General features: G+C 43.4%; 1 protein-coding gene across 1 annotated transcript; it reads right to left on the minus strand.

The window, feature by feature from the left end:
- Positions 1–7,040: 7,040 nt before the first annotated feature.
- LOC125940350 (uncharacterized) lies at positions 7,041–19,868 on the minus strand. The gene is made up of 8 exons (XM_049656433.1): positions 19,727–19,868; positions 19,504–19,590; positions 18,509–18,715; positions 16,180–16,386; positions 13,724–13,822; positions 12,788–12,918; positions 8,342–8,553; positions 7,041–7,139 (listed from the first exon to the last, which is right to left on the minus strand). The coding sequence occupies exons 3-8, from the start codon at positions 18,602–18,604 to the stop codon at positions 7,069–7,071; spliced, it is 816 nt and encodes a 271-aa protein (XP_049512390.1). The 5' UTR covers positions 18,605–18,715; positions 19,504–19,590; positions 19,727–19,868; the 3' UTR covers positions 7,041–7,068.
- Between the last annotated feature and the right edge of the window lie 459 nt (positions 19,869–20,327).

The raw sequence follows: 20,327 nt of genomic DNA on the forward strand, positions 1-20,327 counted from the left end.
GTGACGGGCGGGTGTACACCTGTACCGTTTTGGGTAACCGGTAAATAACAGGTGGCCACGTGGTCTTTAACCCACCTCCTCCCACAGCCGAGGCGGACACTCAACCACGAGGCCACGGCTTGATTAACCCAGGATTGAGCAAGCGGCACAGGTCAGGGCACAGACTCTGCAGAAGGTATTCGTCATTCCTTGATAGCGATTACGTGGCTCACCTTCTGTCTTAGTTACGGCAAGAACTTCATCCTTACATTGGGGTGGATAGGCTCCAGAAACCCCTTGTACATTCTATTTCATATTGCCTTGAATCCTTCTCAACTAGGAAGCGATTACGTAACATATTTACCACGTATATGTTGTCACATGCGTGCCGAACTGTGTGAAAGTGTTTTAATTACATTATTAATGCCACCTTCTGAGAAAAACGGCATTAATTTGACGCAAACCATTGTTCCGTCACAGATGACAAAAGGTAAACATGAAGTGCGTTTACAATGCGACAAAATGACATTAAAATCCAAAGTCCGGGATCGAGATGGCAACCCACCACACGGTATTGCCTGTTTAACTCTGTATTTATGCAAAAAGTTCGGCTGCACGTTACACTCCTGTAACACGTGCAGGCGAAAGCCTGCTGCACACTTGGTGATGCACCGTCTGGCATCGTCGCGTTGCTGCTTTCGCAGTTCGGCTTCTTCGGCTCATTTTTGACGCTTAGCTGAGGCTTCGCGCGCTCGTATAGCGGGGTCAGACTCGCGCCAGTGACGTTTCTCTTTGACTTTAAGTTGCATCCTCTCAAAGGGGGATTGAAACGTGTGCTTTTCTGTGTGTTGTACGGGTGATTTCCATGAAAGTATGCACCGTTTGCTTCACTTTGCTGAGCGCTTGTAGCCTCAGCCTTACGGGGGAATGAGCTATTGCATTTTTGCTTGCTTATGGGGGTATCAGCAATTGAGAAGGTCACGTGTTTTTTTTTTTGGACCGCTCGATTAGACGCCGCGTTTCTGCACGTGGTACGCGTGATTCCATTGAATGTATGCACTATTCACTTCACATTGCTGAGTATTTGTAGCCTTTACATTACGAGAGGGATGAGCCATTCATTGCATTTTTATTTGCTTAGGGGAGTATGAGCCATTGCTGATGATGACATTTTTTGTAACACTGGACCGGACGATGCGTTCTCTTATTTTTCAAGGCCATCGGGGGTATGAGCTGCTTAAGGCTTTCGCCTTAATAAAAGCAGCTTTTTCCGCATTAGTTATCAGGAGATGGTCACTCTTTTCACCTAAAAGCTGGTTCTGCTACTGGAATATCATAGTGGAATTTAAACAGAAAATATGTTTTTCACGTTTGTAACATACCAGCCAGTAATGAGAGTTACTTGAAAAAAACGGTATGACCTCGAGCTATCGTCAGGTCTCAAGAGCACATAAGCCAATTTCCATGAACGATGTGCTTCTAAGCGAGCAAAACTTCAGTCCTGTGACTACATTGCCATAATGTTCTTCTAAAACAGGAAGTAAATTTGATGCAAGCGTTCGATATCACGTAGAATCGCTTAAAGTTATAAACATTACACAAAAGCAACGAAACTCTCGTCGTGTGTCACTTACCTATAGTGTTGTAACTCACCAGGTAGCGGCTATTTGTGTCCGAATAGTCAAGCAATAAATCCCTAAGAAATAGAGATGGTCAGTGTGTTTCAAACAATTGTCACTTAGTGAAAGCAAGCGTATGGCTTTCTCTGCAAGAAAAATTTTAATTTTCGCAAGTGCAAGTCCAATACGTAGTTGTATTCTCACTTTTGTGGGAGCCCAATGATAAAACTCTAAAGAAGTGCGAAAGGCGAGCACCTACTTAATATAGAAAAAGGCCGATAAACCTTCAGTAAAACAAAAATAATTAAAAGAGAATAATTAAATGAAAACGGTGCTCGCGTTTCAGTGGTAACATCCTATACGCAAAGTTTAACTACACTGTCTTCAAGGATCAACATCTGTGAGTGACATCAGTTTCAAGAGGCTCATTAAGTGATGAACTCTTCTAAGCTCTTTAAACAGAGTTGTTTTGCGTAGCCATTTTTTTGGCGGCGTGGCCACTGCACCTATTTTCCCCTTCCCCTCCACAGATGGTGAAAAACTTTCGCTTCCTTGTGACCATTTCGACGCTTTTCAAAGTGCACCAAACTTCAGCCTTGAGACTGACTTCACTGAGTGATATGTTAGGCGAATTAAGGGGGCAGCGCAAGCTTTTGGAAACGCGCAAAAACCTTAACAAATCAATGAGTCACTTGACAACTATCACTTACAAATGCGTAGGCTGTATAAAAAATTCATGCAGTATAGATGTTCACATGAAGATGCAAAAATTGAAATGCTCAAATGTGGTCCAACAAAAGATGTTCCCGGAGCCAAAGCTTGGCAAGGGACTTGCCTGCATCAGGCGACTTGCCCTGACGAAGGAAAGTCCCTTTGTTAAAAATTTCGCTCCGGAGTTATCCCTTGTTCGACCACTGTTGATCATAAAAGCAATGGCTATGCTTTCCATAACACTACAGAAACAATGATGCATCGACACAAGAAAACTGGTAAGTCTTTCCATTGCATGTTGAGTTGCGAGAAGCCAACCAAAAGCTTCTATAAATGTCAATGACAAAGGATAAAAATATTTATTCTACGCCTGTCATCTTTCAATTATAATTTCTTGCAGCTCGTTTTACACTGAATACTCTATAGTGAGGAAAAAGAAGCATTTGAATTTATTTGGCGGAGTTCACTCACCGCCTAAGCTTCTTATGGGACCGGAGCTCATCCACCATTAGGTACATGGTGTTGTCGTCAAAGCGGGAAATGATAGCAGACAATGACTCATTTCTAAACACTTGTCCAACCTAGAACAATGCGATGCCACAATTTGGTATCAAAGTACACGTCAGTAATGCCAGTTATTCAGCATACATATTGTCACTGCCCTGATCTACACCGGCGCACACACAGCTCGATCATGGTCATGATCTACGGAAGCGGCTCAAGAAAGTGCTCACTCCTGCCGAGTCTCGCGTCGTACGAGTCGCTGGTGTGGGAACTCCCGCTGTGCTGGGAATGTGTGCCGCTCGTGTCAGCGTCGCCGGTCGCCACACATCTGCATTGTTCCATGCACTTGACCATTGCCCTCACGACGTAATCCTCGGCCTTGATTTTTTATCTGCCTATATATACTCAGCTAGACTGCTCGGCTGGTGTAGTTAAACTTGATTTCCCTGATGTTACCGACCTTACCGACACCCTGTCAATGAAGCTCTATTGCGCCGACTTTCAAACGCGAACAATACCAAAACTATTTCATTGCTTGGTTATGTTTTCAGATTCACATGTATTCATAACAGTGGCTTAATTTAGGCTACATAACGTACACTGAAGACTACTCCAGGGTTATAAACGGGCTACAGAACGTTGAAACGACGCACTTCCCTGCAATTACGCGCAACAAGCATTCTATTGGTTATTTCCTATTCCCGTTTCAATTTAGGCTGATAAATAAAAAAGTGTGCAGATTCAGCGCACCTACTAGAATGTATGTTAAGCGAAGGTTTTGATAAGCAGTTTATTAAATGCTATGCAACTGTTCATCTTTGGCACAAGGTTTTGCAGCAAAGCGGTTGCGTGCCTGCTCGGCAAGACGGCAACGCGCGGAGAACCCCAGCACGAAACGCACGCGACGGCGAATTCGAGGATCGCCTCACATTGCTGTGATGCTGTCTCCAGAGGAGGCCCAGTTCATTGTACTGCACAATCTCCAGGGTGACAGATTTAATTTGGTGAGAAATTGATTGCCGAGACGTGTATAGCCCTTGGAATTGAGGCATGGAATGCTCCGCATTAATAAGAGAGAAACAGTTTTTATTGGAAACAGCAAGTGTAAGAGGAATTTATCTCCCTCCCTTAGATGGCAGCCAGGATCCCTTGGGTCCTAGCGGCATCTTCGGCTTGCCTGATGACGCTTTAATGAAATAATTATGAGCGTGAATGTGTATGTGAGGTTATTTCAGCGCGGAAATAAAGGAGACGAAGGACTCATGGAATACTAGCTGCCTCGAACCCTCGTTCTTATGAACGTGTATGTTTGTTGCAGTGAGGATATTTAGGTCATCATCATCATCAGCTTAAATTTATGTCCATTGCAGAACGAAGGCCTCTCCTGCGCTCTCCAATTTCCCATGTCTTGCACTAGCGGATTCCAACTTCGGCCGTTTAGGTACTATATTTAGGTACCGTTAGTTAATTCATTGCGTAATATTGTAGAGAACAGAGCCTGTCATCGGCCACATCTGTAGGGATAGCACCCTACAGTACGCATTCAAGAGTCGTAGCTGATACACTTGTAATGTTATTCTGTGCTTGAACAGCACCAACGGATGCATTTTGTTTATGTGGAGCTCCCCAATGGTAGCAACTCGGCATTGGGGCGTAAGGATTCAGGAAGTAATGTTGCCAGATGGGCAGGGGCAGTTTGCTATTGTTGTCGGTCGTGTAGAGAATGTTAGTGGGTTTCGTCTGATAAGATTTTTTCGTTCGGTTGGGGGTATCGTCCACGGGATTCCCGGGAGCCTAGTATTTTGCGTTCTAGTGAGATACTTGGACTTCGCACCGCCTATCATTCCCTCCGCCACCAATATTACCCTCTCCTCTTACTCGAACACTCCGGCAGACCCAAACCATACCAAGGGGAGTACATCAAAGTGCACCAGTGAGTCCCTAAATTGAGAGGATCAAGATGCGTCAACCCGTTTTTGTTCAATGTGAGAGCGATATTGCGCGATATTGACGAGCTTTGTTTGCCCTTTCCTCATCTCTGCGGGCGCTGGCTGCTGTCTTGCCGAGTTTGCAGCCACTTTAGCTGCTGTGTATGTTACACTGGGCATAGACAGCTTGGGACAATGCACAGACGAATAGACGGGACAGCAAAGACGGGACAGCATAGATGAATAAGCAGCTTGGGCCAATGCAAGTGGGTATGTCCCACGGGATGTGTGAAAATGCTTGGCCAATCTCCCGGAACGGCTATGTGTCACTGGGTGGGCGCCCGAATAGCCACGCAAACAAGAGACAAGAATGGAAGAATTAGGCAACAGAGAGAGAGAGAGAGCGAAAGACGTTTATTAAATGAAAAACAAAATTGTGCATGTATTAAAAGGCAACCCCAGTGGGTTTTCCGGTGAGGTGCCTAGATTCGGTTAGTGGTTTCGGTAACAGAAGCAGCCTAGTGTGGAGAAAGAACTGAAGTGACCAGGATGAAACCAGTGCGTGCGCGGAACAAGGATCGTTGAGCTACGTAGAGGGAAAGAAGAAGGAGAAGTGAAGACATTTCAGAAAACACAAAAGAAAGCTTCGATAAACACCTATTTCTACATTTGCTTGGGATGGGCCGTTTTTCTTGCTTTCTTTTCACCAAATCGAATACCGAAAGAGCGAGGCGGCAAACATGTGCTGCTGAGCTTGTGGCGCCACCTTCTGCCACTCGCATCAACTGAGGCACACATAAATATAATCTAAACGAGCCTGTTTTACCTCTTCTGTAGTGCAAAACCATTGACATGAGCAATCCTTAACCTATAGAGAAATTCGTTTTCTTTTTTTTAGTTGTATTTGAACAATAACAAACACAAAAATGTTTATAATGCATTGTTATTGAAGAAGGTGACACAAGGTAGCGCTACAAGCGGCGCTGTTCCCGTCGACATCTCCGTTGTTCCGTAAACTGTAATGAATTTAGGGGCTGCCTAACCATTTCCGAGGATAATTAGCTTTATTTGTCTCTAGTTTCTCGAAACGGTAACAACGAGCTCAACAGAATATGGGAGCAACAAAGCCAAGTGTGATACTCACATTGCTGTACAATGGTTCGATGAAGCTGTTATTCCATAGCTCAAGAGGATAACCGACGCGAGGCGTTATCTTTCGTAGCTGCAACAAACGCAACACCAGAAGCAAAACACGTTTGTATGCAGTGCCACAAGCCTCCATAGTACGAGCAAAGATAGTGATGATGTCATTCTAAGGAAAAAGAGCAAAGGCAGCGAGGCTGAGAAGCTTAAAACAAAGGAGGTCAAAAAGTGCATACGAGTTCCTCAGTCCTCAGCAGTTATACTGAGCCGTTAATTCTACTGTAACCGGTACTGCAATATTGCACCGACGTCGTAGGTATCTGCCTTCTGCGTGAATTGGTGGTTTTATTTTTCTTAATTTCGATATATTGTGACGTAGTAGTGACGGCCAAGAACACAGCAGCAAAGCTGTTAATCATTAAACTAAGTTGTTATTGGGTGTACTTGTGCCAACAGAAGCAAGTGACACATAAAGCACAACGATAGCGGCGTGCCCAGTCGGCGATCGTCGAAATTTTGATCAGGGGGTCAAAATTTATTTTATAGATCACTCGCCGATGGCTCCACTGTAATCGCTGGTGCCCGCCTTGTTTCCAGAAACACAGCCGCTGGATAAAAAAAAAAAGATGCGGCATGCCGCGTGCATCGAAAACGGTGTGATCCGACGCGGCGCCACACGCCGGACGTTCGCTCCCATAGGAGCGCGCCCGACGCGGCTGGCCGCACTTTCTTTTTTTTATCCAGCGGCCGTGCCAGAAACTACTACACAATTCGGGTCGCGCATGCAGTCTCATTATACAAGGTTCGAGAACATAACCAAACGATAAAATTAACGATAACAATCGCGTAAGTTATAAATCATGTAGGCGCGTCATTCGCTGTTGCGGTAACGTTTACTGTCAGTCGGTGAAAGTGGTCACCGAAGAAAGATAAACAAGTAAACGTGTCAATATATTATGGTATAGCAAAGGTTGATCAGCTCGTTTTCAACAAAGTTGACGTTCTGGCAAGCAAAACGGAACGCGCGTAAGAAACTAAAATATTTACTGCAAAAGAAAAGCTTTCCACACTAGCATATTCAGGCAGCATATTTAGGCAGCATATTTAGGCAGCATATTTAGGCAGCATATTCAGGCAGCTGCAATTCTCTAAGCACCTTATCTCTGGCTTTCCTCTTGGTCACTTCATCCATCCATGGCGTACTTTTTAACCGCTCGTCGAAAGCTGCGCCAATATAGCTGAGGATATATCTTGCCTTAGAATACAAAATACAAGGCTGGTTAATACATCCGACGCAAGAGGACAGCGCCGAAAAAAAATTTGCTTAAAGTGACACAAACACTATACATACACTACAGATAAATAAATATAACAAGAGAAGCAAATTGGCAGAAAGTATTGTTTCAGAAAAAAAAGTAGATACAATGTTATATAACAATAGATGCATGCACTGCATTTTCAACCGCCACAATGCGCATGTGTTTTTATTGCAATATTTATCCAGAATATGAGTGACCTCGAAAAGTTCTGGAAGAGCAACGTTTTTTTTTCTTCCATCCAAAGGAGAAAAACTTCAGTTGCTACTTGTCGCTGGTAAAGCTCTTCTTAACAACGGCGTTTATTTACCCTCAAGTCATTTTATTTTCATCCGGCCAGTTAGTGATGTCGTTATATTACCATTTGTAATTGGCTGCGTGCATACAAAATGATATTCACGTATCTAATATAGTTTTCATAATTGTTGCGACTGGCAAATGAGTAAAACAAAATAGAAATCGTTCATTATTTAGAAATAACGTGTAAAACGCGGAATACACGATAAGCATGGAATGCGAGTGACGTGCACTCTTGAACGGTCACGTGGCTAATGAAAGCTGTCTGGTTAGGTAGATGGGAGGGGTCTCAAAATGACGAACTCGGGACGTACGCTTGTAGTTTCCATGAAATGTTTACTCCATGTTCGTTATCATAGAGGCGACTGAGTGACCGCCTCTGAGCACAGGACTGTTTCTACGTCGGCGATGTCCAAAGCTTTCTCTTCTTGTCTTAATCTTTCTCTCCCCTTTTCCCTTCACCCAGTTTAGGGTTGCCAACCGGGCTCAGTCCTGCTTAACCTCCCTGCCTTTCAATAAAACTTTGGTTGGGGCTAGTTGGTGCATAGTATTTTAAGGGGGCAAATCAGCGCAAACACCCTGGACAAACCACAAAGAAGAGACGAGACAAGCACTCGGCTGTGCTCGTCTCGTCTCTTCCTTGTGGTTTGTCCTGGGTGTTTGCGGTGAATTTCTTTCACCTTAAAAAATTCCTGCCTTTCATTTATAATTTTATCGCTCGCTCTACGACACTCTCTGCCACCTTCAGTATGTTGAAAATGGCAGCTACCTTGAACAAGTGCATTGCCTGTAAAGTTTCTAAATTTCTGAATTTGATGCACGAGAAATAACGGCGCGTACTCACTTCCATCCTCGAATGGCTTCCCAGGTAGCGTTCGCCGTACCACTTGCTCACAATGTGCCGCGCTTTCTGACGCAAAAGACCGGACGCAAAATCTTTCACGGGTTGTCTGGCTTTCGTTACATAAACTCATCAAGGAGTTCAGGTATTGCTTCGAGGAGTACCGTAGGAGTTTGGCAGCTTCTTTAAGACCAAAATTATTGAAAACGACGTACCTGTAAAGAAGTGTTCACGTGACACAGTTTCTTTGCTGCTTGAGGCAAGCACGTGTAACCGACTGGCGGCCTAATTTATGACCCTTGTAACATGAGTGACAGTACTCCAAAAGTATCCTAATGTTGGGAGAACCGCGGCGTCCTCAGTTCTGCTTAAGCCCCCAAAGGTCAAACACAAGTACAATTCTGCAATAGCAAGAACGGCGTTTTATCAAAGGAGCTGTTTAAGGCCGAGGTTGAACCGTGCCGAGCGTTGATCAGTAGTGAAAGCAGGGCATAGGAGGAGAGGAGGTGCAGAGAGAGAAAGAGAGAGAAACAGACAGAGAGCAAGAGAAATAAAGAAATAAAGAAAACAAAATGAACTTTCTTGGTGAGGCGGGAATTCAACCCGGATACTCAGAGTCCGAAGGCGAGCGTCAGACCCACTACGCTATACACCCACGCTTGCAGATCGCCGTCTGTTTCATCAGATTTCACAAGCGTGGAACTGGCTTAACTTTTTTCTTTTGATTCCATGACTGTACATATTAATGGTTTAGTACAGTAACGGTTACTGAGACGAGATGCTTGCACGTCGCCGATACAGCGTGCTCTAGACTATACTGTAAAGCAGGCTATGCCTGAGTTCTTGTAACTTGAATAAACCACCTCATATAAACAACCTCATAACGCACCACCTCAGAATAAACCACCTCTGCTTTGCTTCACATATATTAAAACATCTGTGTTGAACCTGCATAACCTTTTTTATCCGATCCTAACTAAAATACAAAGGCGAAGAACGTAACGCAGCTAGTAGTTCTATTCCTTTTCTTTATACTGCTGCAATTTTTCGCCTTTTGGAATACTGCAATAGTCTAATCCTCCGCTATGCTTCCTTTCTGATTTTTTATCTTTTCGTTTGTTTTGTTCATTGCATACATTCCTCAGTCGCTGAAGTTTAGGTTTAATTATAGGGACAGCCGACTATTTCGGTGCCCTATTTCTGCATTTCTCACCATTTCTTAAGCAACAGGAATTTGAACAATTTGATCCCCTTTATTTCTATCCATGGATAGTACACTCCAAGCAGAAAAAATAATGAAACGTTATTTGAGTTAAAATTAATTATCACATTTATTAAATAATTATTATTTCGTTTGCTGAGCTATCCGCAAGCGAAACTTCTTTCGAGCATGTCAAAAACAATGACCTGGATATAGCGTTATTTCCCGCATTTAAATAAGCGAATTTGAGCCAAGAAACATAACCTATAAAAAAAGTTTCGCAGATGTATGCCCATCAGTCCAGGGATACATCAAAGGCAGCGAAGCTGTATAAGCGAGCTCTCACACTCTTCGTCGGAACTACTAGGGTTCTCTTTGCAGGCCGTTTTTAGTGATTGTTAGTCACCGACGCCCTGGTCATGCACGGTCGCTTCAGCGCTCCCATGCACACTGCGTTTTTGGACTCCACTATAAGCTTTCTCCACCGCAACTGTACAAACTACTAGCTGATTTTCAACGTGGACCCGGTAACAGGCGACGTGAGGAACAAAAAAAATAATAATAAGGCTTACCGGCTAAAGTGAACCGCGCAAGAAGCTGTTGTCTATTCGAGTGAGACAACTGTTATTCAAGACAACTTTTACTGAAGGCAACTGTTATTTTATAATTATAGCTAATTATGTTTCAAGAGAAAAGTTTTGGACTGAGACGGAGGTTGCGTTGTTGGCTGTTCTTTGATTGACAATTGATACCGAGCGTCCCAGCGCACGCCATCACACGCCATTGCCGCTCAAATATGGGCAGGGAAGTCCACTTTTGCTGTAAAATACATTAGGCTTAGAGGCTTAAACATGCTCTCTCAGGTGGGTGTCATTGGTTGAAGCTTTCATGCAAAATAATGATGCGTTTGAATTAAAACGTTCTCAATATTTCCGTGTGCAGTGGCTGAACTTGGCTCACTTTGCTGCAGCCTATAACAAGCGTTATAAATGATGATGACGTCATTCTGACACGTGTAAAGCATCCCACAACATACAACAGGGACACTCGGGTCACATCTCAACAGCAAACTTGAGACACGTGGGATCACTTACGAACGCCGGGATTCCGTTGACATGCATTCAAATGTTTTGTGGTCGTGGCGTAGTTAATATCGGCGTATAGTAAAACAACTTTTTTCACACTGAAATCATTTGAAAGCTTGCACTGCTGATGAGATATTGTATTTGTTTTGTGTTTGCTTTATCCTCTTCTTTGTGCGTTTTGACTTGAGAATTGTTTTCTGCTAACAAATGGTGACTTCAAAAAGATTATTATTATGGCTTCTTAATAAACATGCGCAGACGGAACAGTGAATAACCGGGACGTCCGTCATTTGTTTTTTGTGCCGCTATTGCAGTATTCCAAAAGGCGAAAAATTGCAGCGGTATAAAGAAAAGGAATAGAACTACTAGCTGCATTACGTTTTTTGCCTTTGTATTTTAGTTAGGATCGGATAAAAAAGGTTATGCAGGTTCAACACACATGTTTTATTATATGTGAAGCAAAGCTTCGTTATCAGGTGGTTTATTCTGAGGTGGTGCGTTGTGAGGTGGCTTATATGAGGTGGTTTATTCAAGTTACAATATACACCCAGGACTAGTAAATATAATACTGCAAAACACAATGCATTGTGTTATATTAAATGACCAAATTAAGCCCATTGTAAGACAGTTAGAGGCTGTTGCTCAAAACCAAAGTTTGGCAATTTTCCATGAACATAGTGTGGGTGACATAATTTAACTTCTTGCGGGCCTAAAGTACTAGTGGCTTACGTTTACTGAAAAACAACGGCAGGGTACCAAGTGGTAATTTTAAAGTTTAAAATTTTTGAAATCTGCAAGTCCTTAAAACGTTCTTTTTCACATTTAGGGAAATAGCTAAGTTTCGCAAAGCACAGGTTGATTCCTTTTCACAGAGGCATTTTTCCACCTCATATAATAATTTCGCCGAAAGCTAAATATTCTGGACGCCCCTTATTCCGTCCTTATCTGAGCACACCCAAACGCCGGTGCATAGACGTCACGAAAACAAAAACGAAAAGCAATAAAACGTGTGGAGTGTAACACCGAGACTGCACTGGTGGGCTAACACCCCGAGACTGCACTGGTGGGCTATGAGGGACGCCGGCTAAATTTTTACCACCTGGGGTTCCTCAAGCCTGCACCAAATGCAGGTTTTTTTTTTGCATTCCGCCCACATGGGAACGCGGCCGCCATGGCTGGGCTCGAACCCACGACCTAAATACAGAGCAGCAGAACGCAATAACCACTGAGATACTGTGGCGAGTCGAGGACCAGAGCAATGTTTCATATTTGTCGAGATGAGGATGGTGTTGAGACAGAGAAGTACGGCATGTATGTAAATACAATTAGGGATTCCATACCCAAACTACTCACAGTGGCGCGCACCCTCTCTGGAAGATTGACCAAAAAATGTGCACATGGCCAGTGACACACACTCAATGGCCAAGGAATTCGGTGGGCCAAATACAAGAAACTTTGGAAATTAAAAAACAAACACTCAAAATTGTGCGCGATTTGATCAGAAGACTGTGCTTTAAATATGGCTATGATCCGACAGCGTGGAGTTTTTATGACGTGAGTTAATGATTAATGACGCAGAGCCGGGGCTGCGCTAATTGGCACTGAGTTGTCGGTAAGGACTCCGTGCTATCTAAGCTGGGGCATGCTGTGGCAGACACCTAGTAGCCTAAAGATGGGATTGGCCAAGTACACTAAGTTTAGGAAAGAGAGAGGAGCCGCTGAATAGCATACGCTCTTCCATTCTGAGATGAGTCCTTCAGAGATTCCTATAAGGAAACATTGTAAGTACCAGTGTTATGTCATGATTTATTGTTACATTACACCGAACGCAGGTGTGCTCAATTGCACTATTTTGTAGGCTAATTCCTCGTTATATAAGCCAATTTGCTGTGCCTTATTGGGCGAGATACTGACCGACCGACCTACACTAAATTGTGAAGGGTGAGAGGAGGTGAGGGCAGCTTCGCTGCAAGACAGCAGACTTCAGCGACTCGGACGGCTGTAAACTTAATCATAAATTTATTCACCCATAACTTTACTAATAAAGCAGCATTCTCACATGGTCCCCACTCATGACGTACATTTGCGTCACCAATGACTGGTGTTCAATGACTAGCATTAACACCTGTGCTAATGCTGTTCAATGTTATGACAAGTACTCACGGATCGTTGTCCATATAGAAATCCAGCAATGCTTTCACTTTTCCAATTCCACCAATAGCAACCAGTTCACTCTCAGTGAAGGTGGTGTTCCACAAGCGGAACTGGCTGTTTAGAACATTCAGCAGAGGAAACTGTGTTCAAGAAAAATAAAAACGAAGTTATTCGAATATCTTTTTTAACGCAAATTATCCATGTTTGTTAGAACGGAGCTGAATAAACGAGATCAGCTTTCCTGTCAGAGTGTGTTTGTGAAACGTCCTAATCTGCGCCGAGTATCGCCGACGCAGGAGAAAGACCTCAGACAAGATAGATTGTCAGCAACCTAAAATCTCTGGAACAAACTTCCGCAACGACTCCTTTAGTCTTACGAACAGACTTCACTAGCAAGGCTTGAATAAGCCGACCTCTCTGATTCAGTCAGGCCACCTTCAAAGCATGTGTTTGCCAGCCGTACTGAAGGCAACAACACATGAAATTCAAGTTTGCATTAGAATACTATATTATTAGCTTGCTTGGTTTAGTTGCATAGAACCCTCTGCACGGTTCGCCAAAGAAAGAGAGAAAGAAGGTAATTTTTGGCTTCCTTCAACGCTCACCTTGAGTGTCAGGAAGCAAGTTTTCCATGGTATTGAATAAAGATATGCATATGTTTTTACGGATTACAAGAGCGGATCACGCTTACTATACCAAGCATCGCCACTAATTTTCTACCCGGCTGCCATGCTTTATTCCTCAGATGTGTGTTTACTCGTACACATCTTACACGTTTACGCTTACACGCCAGCATTTGTATTCTTGAGTGCTCCCACTCACAATAACAGCTTTGCTGCCAAACCCGCGATGTAAAAATTAAATTTCAAAACATTTTGCTTGATTAATTGACGATGTGCACTAACAGTTGGTACCATTCGAACAAAGCAAGGTTGATTTTCTTACCCCATCCAAGGCTTCCTCCAACTGCCGAATTGTCTTCAATCCAGTAGTTTTATTTCCCTTAGCTGGAACTTTCACCGGCTTTATTGTTCCATTACGAGGCTGCAGAAAAGAGGATAAATTGCTAAATAAAGCATAACTGCTGCGTAAGTTTTGGCTTAAATAGAGATCTTTGTATCTCCTCAGATTTTCTCTGCCTAGTGTCTCGATCTGAACATCTCGAGTCTCTTTATAAAAATGACACGCAAACTTAAATGTATTTCTACGACACAAACGCATAAATGATAATTTGCGCGTTTTTGGGTGAAACTTCAGCGGAAACAACCGTCAATATATAATATTTATAATGTTGCATATGTATGGTGCCTGCCATGATGGTATGCTTCACCTTCCGTTTCCTTCAAGTTGTGTTTTAAATGAGCATCCTGTATTACTGTGTTCCAATATCCCACTTGTTTACACCTTTTGTTGCGTGTGATTATTTTGTAGATATTTCATTCCCCAATGTTCCATATTCATCTTGTGTCCCTGATAGTTGAAATTGTATATTGTTATGGTATGCTGACAAAATAGTGCCTGTATTATTATGCTTGGACTTCTTTTCTAAGCCCAGGTGAGCTCAAGCTACTTTCTTCCAGCTTTTTGTCTATAGTTCATAGGTTCATTAGGTGTATATACATATATATATATATATATATATATATATATATATATATAATTTTACAATCCCCAGTACGGCAAGATGGTGTAACTTCATCTTGCCGTATCTTCAACAGACATGCGGACAACAAACAAGGCTACTGTCTACTTGCTTCCATCTTTATTGGCTTCGTTTCAGTTTGCTGAAGATCTAACCTATTGTATGTCCTCTGGGTTCCTCAAGATGGGGCATTATTCTTTTCTGTGGACGTCTAAATAAAAGAGTGACAGAGAAGCTGGTTACTGTCTCGGGAAAGGGTATAAGGCCATTATTCCTCAAAGGGAAGCATATTTAGGAATGGTACAGGAATTAGACATGAAGTAAACAAAATATTAACAAGAAGAAATAAAGAAGGAAGAAAAAACAAAAAAACGAAGAAATCTGGTCAGCATGTCACCAGTCTTCTCTACGGCTGCCGTAAAAGCACTGAATGAGTTCGCGCGCGACGAAAGCAGATGGCAGGATGTTGCAGCTAATCTGAGCCATACCTTAAAAATCCACGAGTGCGCTAAAAGGATGCCACTAAGTTAATATTGTACACTGTCCTCCTGTGCAACTTGTGTGAACATATTTATAATTATTTATTTATTTACATTGGGTGCAGAAGGCCCTAGAGGGCATAACATAAGGAGGGGGGGGGGGGCAACGAGAAATTATTGTGTCATTAGAAAGACATGAACAAAACAAAAATAACACAGATTTGAATTCTGCAAAAGGTAAACACCGCGGTAAAAAGGAAGTTTAACGGATACATTCAGAATGTGATTCATAATTATAGCGGGCTCAACGAGAGCAATATTACACAATTCTAAATGCGCCATAACAATAGCACACACACCAAAAAGCACGCTGATATGAATGCCGGAAATGGTAAATACAGTACCATAATATGAAGATACATTGACACGTTTAAATGTATACGAGTAAACACAGCAGCAAGAAAAAAGTTTCTACATTTCTAGTAAACGCAGTGTCGATCTAATCGCTCGAGCATCATTGCGAGTAGTATACCGGAATTAAATTTTAATCAGGTAGATGACAACGATGCTTGCGAAACCACAAGGAAACTATCTTCATTTTATCTGTAAAATAACAGGCAAATGGGAAATAAACCCGAGTTAAGGACTACCTGCCGCATGTGTGAACAAAACTCGCATCTTCCGCGTTGCGGGTTCTTCACCGTGAGAATACCATGAGAATATCATGGCACCATCTTCCCGTCCGCATTGTCACCGGTGGAATCGTGGCCCATGCTGGCAAGCTATCCGAGATGCCGTCAGGGCACGCGATCTGCTTGACACGAAGGTACCTCACGCAAGAGTATATGCACAGGAGAGTCACGCGGAGAGCATAACCATAGCGATTCCTGTATGCGTACAATATTAACCCTGAAAGTGTTAGCCAGTGCCATAGACGGCCATGGCTGCATGCGCGGGACATCCTTTAACTCACAGTCATGGCAAAGCGCATGAACTTAGGAGCACGCAAGCCCTCGTATGCTACCTTATGGCATCAGGGTTGTCGCAGTCGAGGCGAGAAGAACGAGCGAGAAGGAGAACCGAGGGGCACGATTTTTGTTGGTTGAAGCAAATGGACAGTGAAGCCAGAAATTGCATAACGTAAAAACACTAATTAGTTGATTGATTGATAGATTGATAAAGTTACTTTCCCTTATGCTTTCACCGGCTTCATTGTCTGGTTCAAATGGTTGTACGTCAAGCAAGTGTAGTCACTTAGAAGGCCTTGCTTGGTCATATACCTTCCCTTCTTCCGTGAAGAAGGCAATCATGTCTTCAACGAATTTTTTGCGCTGTTCTTCACGAAGGTCCGGCTTTATCATGTTAGTCATCGTCGTCACAAGGAATTCCAAGTCTGCGGTGTCCTTAGTTTCGTTGCTGCTTGACGTATGTTTTAACAGAAGGTTTCTCCAACAGCGATCGTAGTTTCCCGACTTCTCTATTTCCAGCTGTAATCAGGAAAAAAAACAAGAACGACACTACAAAATTATATACTCTTGACACCTTTCATAAAACTCCGCTCCGCTGGAACTTCAGAACGTAGTGTACAGGCTCCACCTAAACAACCGCATTGCATTTGTGCATCCGCACTCCAAAACATAGTTTCGGGGAGACACTGACATTAAAAGAAGATCGCCTACTATGTTACCTCGCGAAAATGAGGCACTGTGACAAGCTGGCGCATGTATATACAAATTCGTATTAATATAGAGAGTGATGTTTTTGTTCTTTTCCCACGGCACTCTTAGGTTTTCGTCGACTATACAGCCAATGTTAAATGTCAGTCTGATCGGAATGACGCATTGTTGTTCCAGCTAGCCCAGGGTTGCGCACTGCAAACAAAGATTATTGCTTGAGAATTTTGAACTAAATAGTTCGATTATATCAGTTCCGCAGTGCAGGGTAGAAAAATACCTGCAGAACTCTTATTCCCAGATAGCTCAAAACGCTACCTGCGTAATGACCCTGAACTGCATGCTTGCATAGTTGAAGAATTTAGTACGCTACCTTCATTTTCTTTTATAAATGTTACAATGCCTCCATTAAAAAAGGGTAACGTGTAGACTCGGACCTTTCAGCTGTGCAAAAGGGGGAAAAAACGATACAAATCTACCATACTGCATCTTGCACGTTTCTCTCGCTAATTTGTGCATGTACTATGTCCCTAATATCACGCGAAAACCACCAGTTACTTCTTTTAGGCAATTTCTGGGCCATGTAGTCTTTCTATTAGGAAAAGTCGTTGACGTGCCTATTTCTTTTAAAGGGGCCCTGAACCACTTCCTACGGAAGTGGAGAAATGCACTTCAAGTTCAAATGGGCTATTTCAGAAATGATTTGACGCAAAAAGTACTTCAATGTGCAGAACCTTCGCAGTTAATAATATTCATTATTTATAAGTTATTATCATTTATTATTATTTAGTTATTATCAATATTATTGGAAGAAGCGGAGGTATTGGTGCTTCCACTCCTCCTTCATTGCGTTGCCCTGCGAAGGCTACGGAGGAACGGGAGTGCCCACAACGCTCCCCGCCTACAGAATTTCTTATTTTATAGAAAGTTTTATTTGAGATGTTAACGTTGACGCGACTACTTACGATTTAGGCGCCTACGAGGCGCCAAACGTAGCCAAACGCAAGCCAAACGCGGTTATCCTCAGCTAGCCGCAGTGCGCTTAGCCAGCGAACTCATCACGGCACACCGCGGCGGCCGCGGTATCTACGCTACGCAGCAGACCGCAGCTACATGCAACTGTAGCGCGCATATGTACATTCGCAGCGTTTACTTTGTGTACCACAGGGCTCGAGTGCGTGTTAGCGCTCATATACTCAGGCCTGGCCGTGTTACTTGGTGCGGACCGGCTTTGTCCTTCAACAGCTTGACCGGCGGATAGTAGCCACATCCAACTTGCGCATTTTGTAGCGCTATCGATAAGTCTGCCAAGGCATCTAACAAGCCCCGGCCTGGAGGGAGCACGCGCTGGCGAGCGCGCGTGTGGTCTGACCTAACGTTTCGCGTCGTTCGAGGCTATAGTTGAGCGTTCAAAGCTAGTCGGAATTAGCGGGATCCGACAGGCTACGACAGCGAAAAGCAGATTGGCCAAAGTTTAATTCCTAGGCAGGTGGGCGCGGCCGAGCATCAGCCGGCTCTACTCGGCTTCTTCCGGAAGTACGTAATTATTACCAAAATTCGAAAGCAGATTTTCGCTTGCTTGAGCCTGTGTATTAAACTTCGTCAATAAATGTACACAGTAAGAGTAGGAAAAAGCGCAGCTGATCAAAACACCCTTCATAATGGATGTCAACTATTGGCCAAATAGCAGCCGCGTTTTCTGGACACTTTATCGCGAAATCAAGCGTCCAGGAAAACGTGAGGAGAATGCTTCTGTTGAAAAGAGGGTGGCTGAGAGAAAGGTGATTTTTCACCCAGTCACAGGGGTGGTACAGGTCCCGTTTAAACTGACTGTAGAAAAGCCATTGCATTAAATTTTCAGGGAACCCTAAAGTGTGCCAGCGCTAGCAGAAATGTCGTTCGGGCCATTTCAAGTCAAAAGACCATCTCTACTCACCGCAAGGAGGCGATCATTAGGACCATTTGTGGTCGTGTACAGAACGCACTTCAAAACAGAACATATTCCTATCTTAATGGAACACGTCCGTTGCATTTCCAAATTGCCTTTGTTCCGTGGAGTTGTCCGCCAGCAGAGGCCACGATTCGAATCCCCTTGCGGCAAGTGCCCTCTTCACGGCCTGTATCTCTTGTTCTTCGCTTAGCTCTGCGTCGTTGTGGACAAAAGCGCAGTGAGGAAATGACCCTGTACACGTACGGCACCGCGACTGTGCTTAGACCGCTAAGAATGCGCAATGCAAGTAAGCTGATTGTACGAGAGAGACAACCATATTCATAGTTCCACGCTTGAGTAAACAGCCTCAAAGTGAGCCTACAATTTACGCTGCCGACTAGGGCAAATCAATATGACGTCACCCACGATTTCTATACAATGCCTCCCGCTTCCTTTCAGATATGTACTTTATAACGTATGCAGTAATGTTGTTTTCCGATATCTAAATTGCCTAGTTGTCTTCTTTCTGTCATTCGCGCTTTTGTTATTTATATTTCATACCCCTGTCTTTATTATTCCATCCTGCACCCGTGATAGCCACAATGTTATTGTTTTGTCGACGTCTGCTTAAGCACATATAGCACGTCTATGCTGCTGGTCTATGCTGTCTTATTGCTCTATAGGTATCTGGAACCCAGATTTCCTCAAGGTATTGTACAGTTCGTGTCCATTTCCTAGCTGACTGGAAAATATAAAAGCTTTTATTCCTTCGTTCGTTCATTCGCTCGTTCGCTCGTTTGTCAAGCATGGCTACAGCGTAACAGAAGTGTCAACTGCACGACTAAAATCAAAGATCCGCGTGCGCATGTTCTCTCCTAAGTTCTCACCTCAGTTCCTAGTGCCTTCAAATAATTGCACTAAAGGTATTTAAACTTTTCGCAAGCGCTCTGGAGATGCATCTTTTCGCGTTCTACGAATAGACCTTCTTTTGATGTACGTACGGCTATTTGTGCAGACGTGATATGCTACGGCGACCTTCTCCTCAGCATTTCGGGATTCACTGACGTCGGGCAACTCTCGGAATATGGCTGCATTTCAAAACAACAATAACGAGGTTAGTATGGCTGCTACCCAAAAAAGTAGACAGGAAGAAAGGCAATAGATAAGTTAACGCAAAACGCCGGATGTCTCGAAGTTACGAATAGCACCATTCCAAATACGAACCTTCCAGGTTCGCTAGCCCCTTCATGTTCATCCTTGATAAAGGATACAGAAGAGGATCGCTTTTGTTGGGTGACTTGAATAGGCCTCCACAGGCGTAGGAATAGAAATCATCGCATGGGTCCGCGGTCAAGTCAATGGATCGTAGCATACCAGCGGCTGCAGTGGCAAAAAAGCGACAACACGGGGTCCAGTCAGGTAGGTATTAAATGAGCCGGAAGAGATACGGAAACATTCTTTCAGGAAAAGAGTAGTGATTTCTTGGTTAAGTATGAATACTAGTTAGGAGCAGTTTAACGTCCTCTCATGTGATACCGTAAACGGAAGTTTAGGCGTTGCCAAGAGGAAAGGTATTGCATTGCACGGAAGTTTCATGCAACACCCTAAACGAATTAAATGACCGGTGACGGTGATGCACTATCTTTAGCCTACATCGTTCCTGTATTTGCAATGAAACCGATGCAAATTCAAGTTTATTCGTGACAGCAAAAGTACGCAGTCAGCACAAGGGTATTGACGTAAAGGCAAATTAGCGCATTGGCGCAGTCAGAAATCATCCGTGTTGGGAGGGCAGAATTGGCCGTAACCAAGTTTCACAATTACT

Source organism: Dermacentor silvarum, chromosome 9 (assembly GCF_013339745.2).
Source record: "Dermacentor silvarum isolate Dsil-2018 chromosome 9, BIME_Dsil_1.4, whole genome shotgun sequence".
NCBI classification, from domain to species: domain Eukaryota; kingdom Metazoa; phylum Arthropoda; class Arachnida; order Ixodida; family Ixodidae; genus Dermacentor; species Dermacentor silvarum.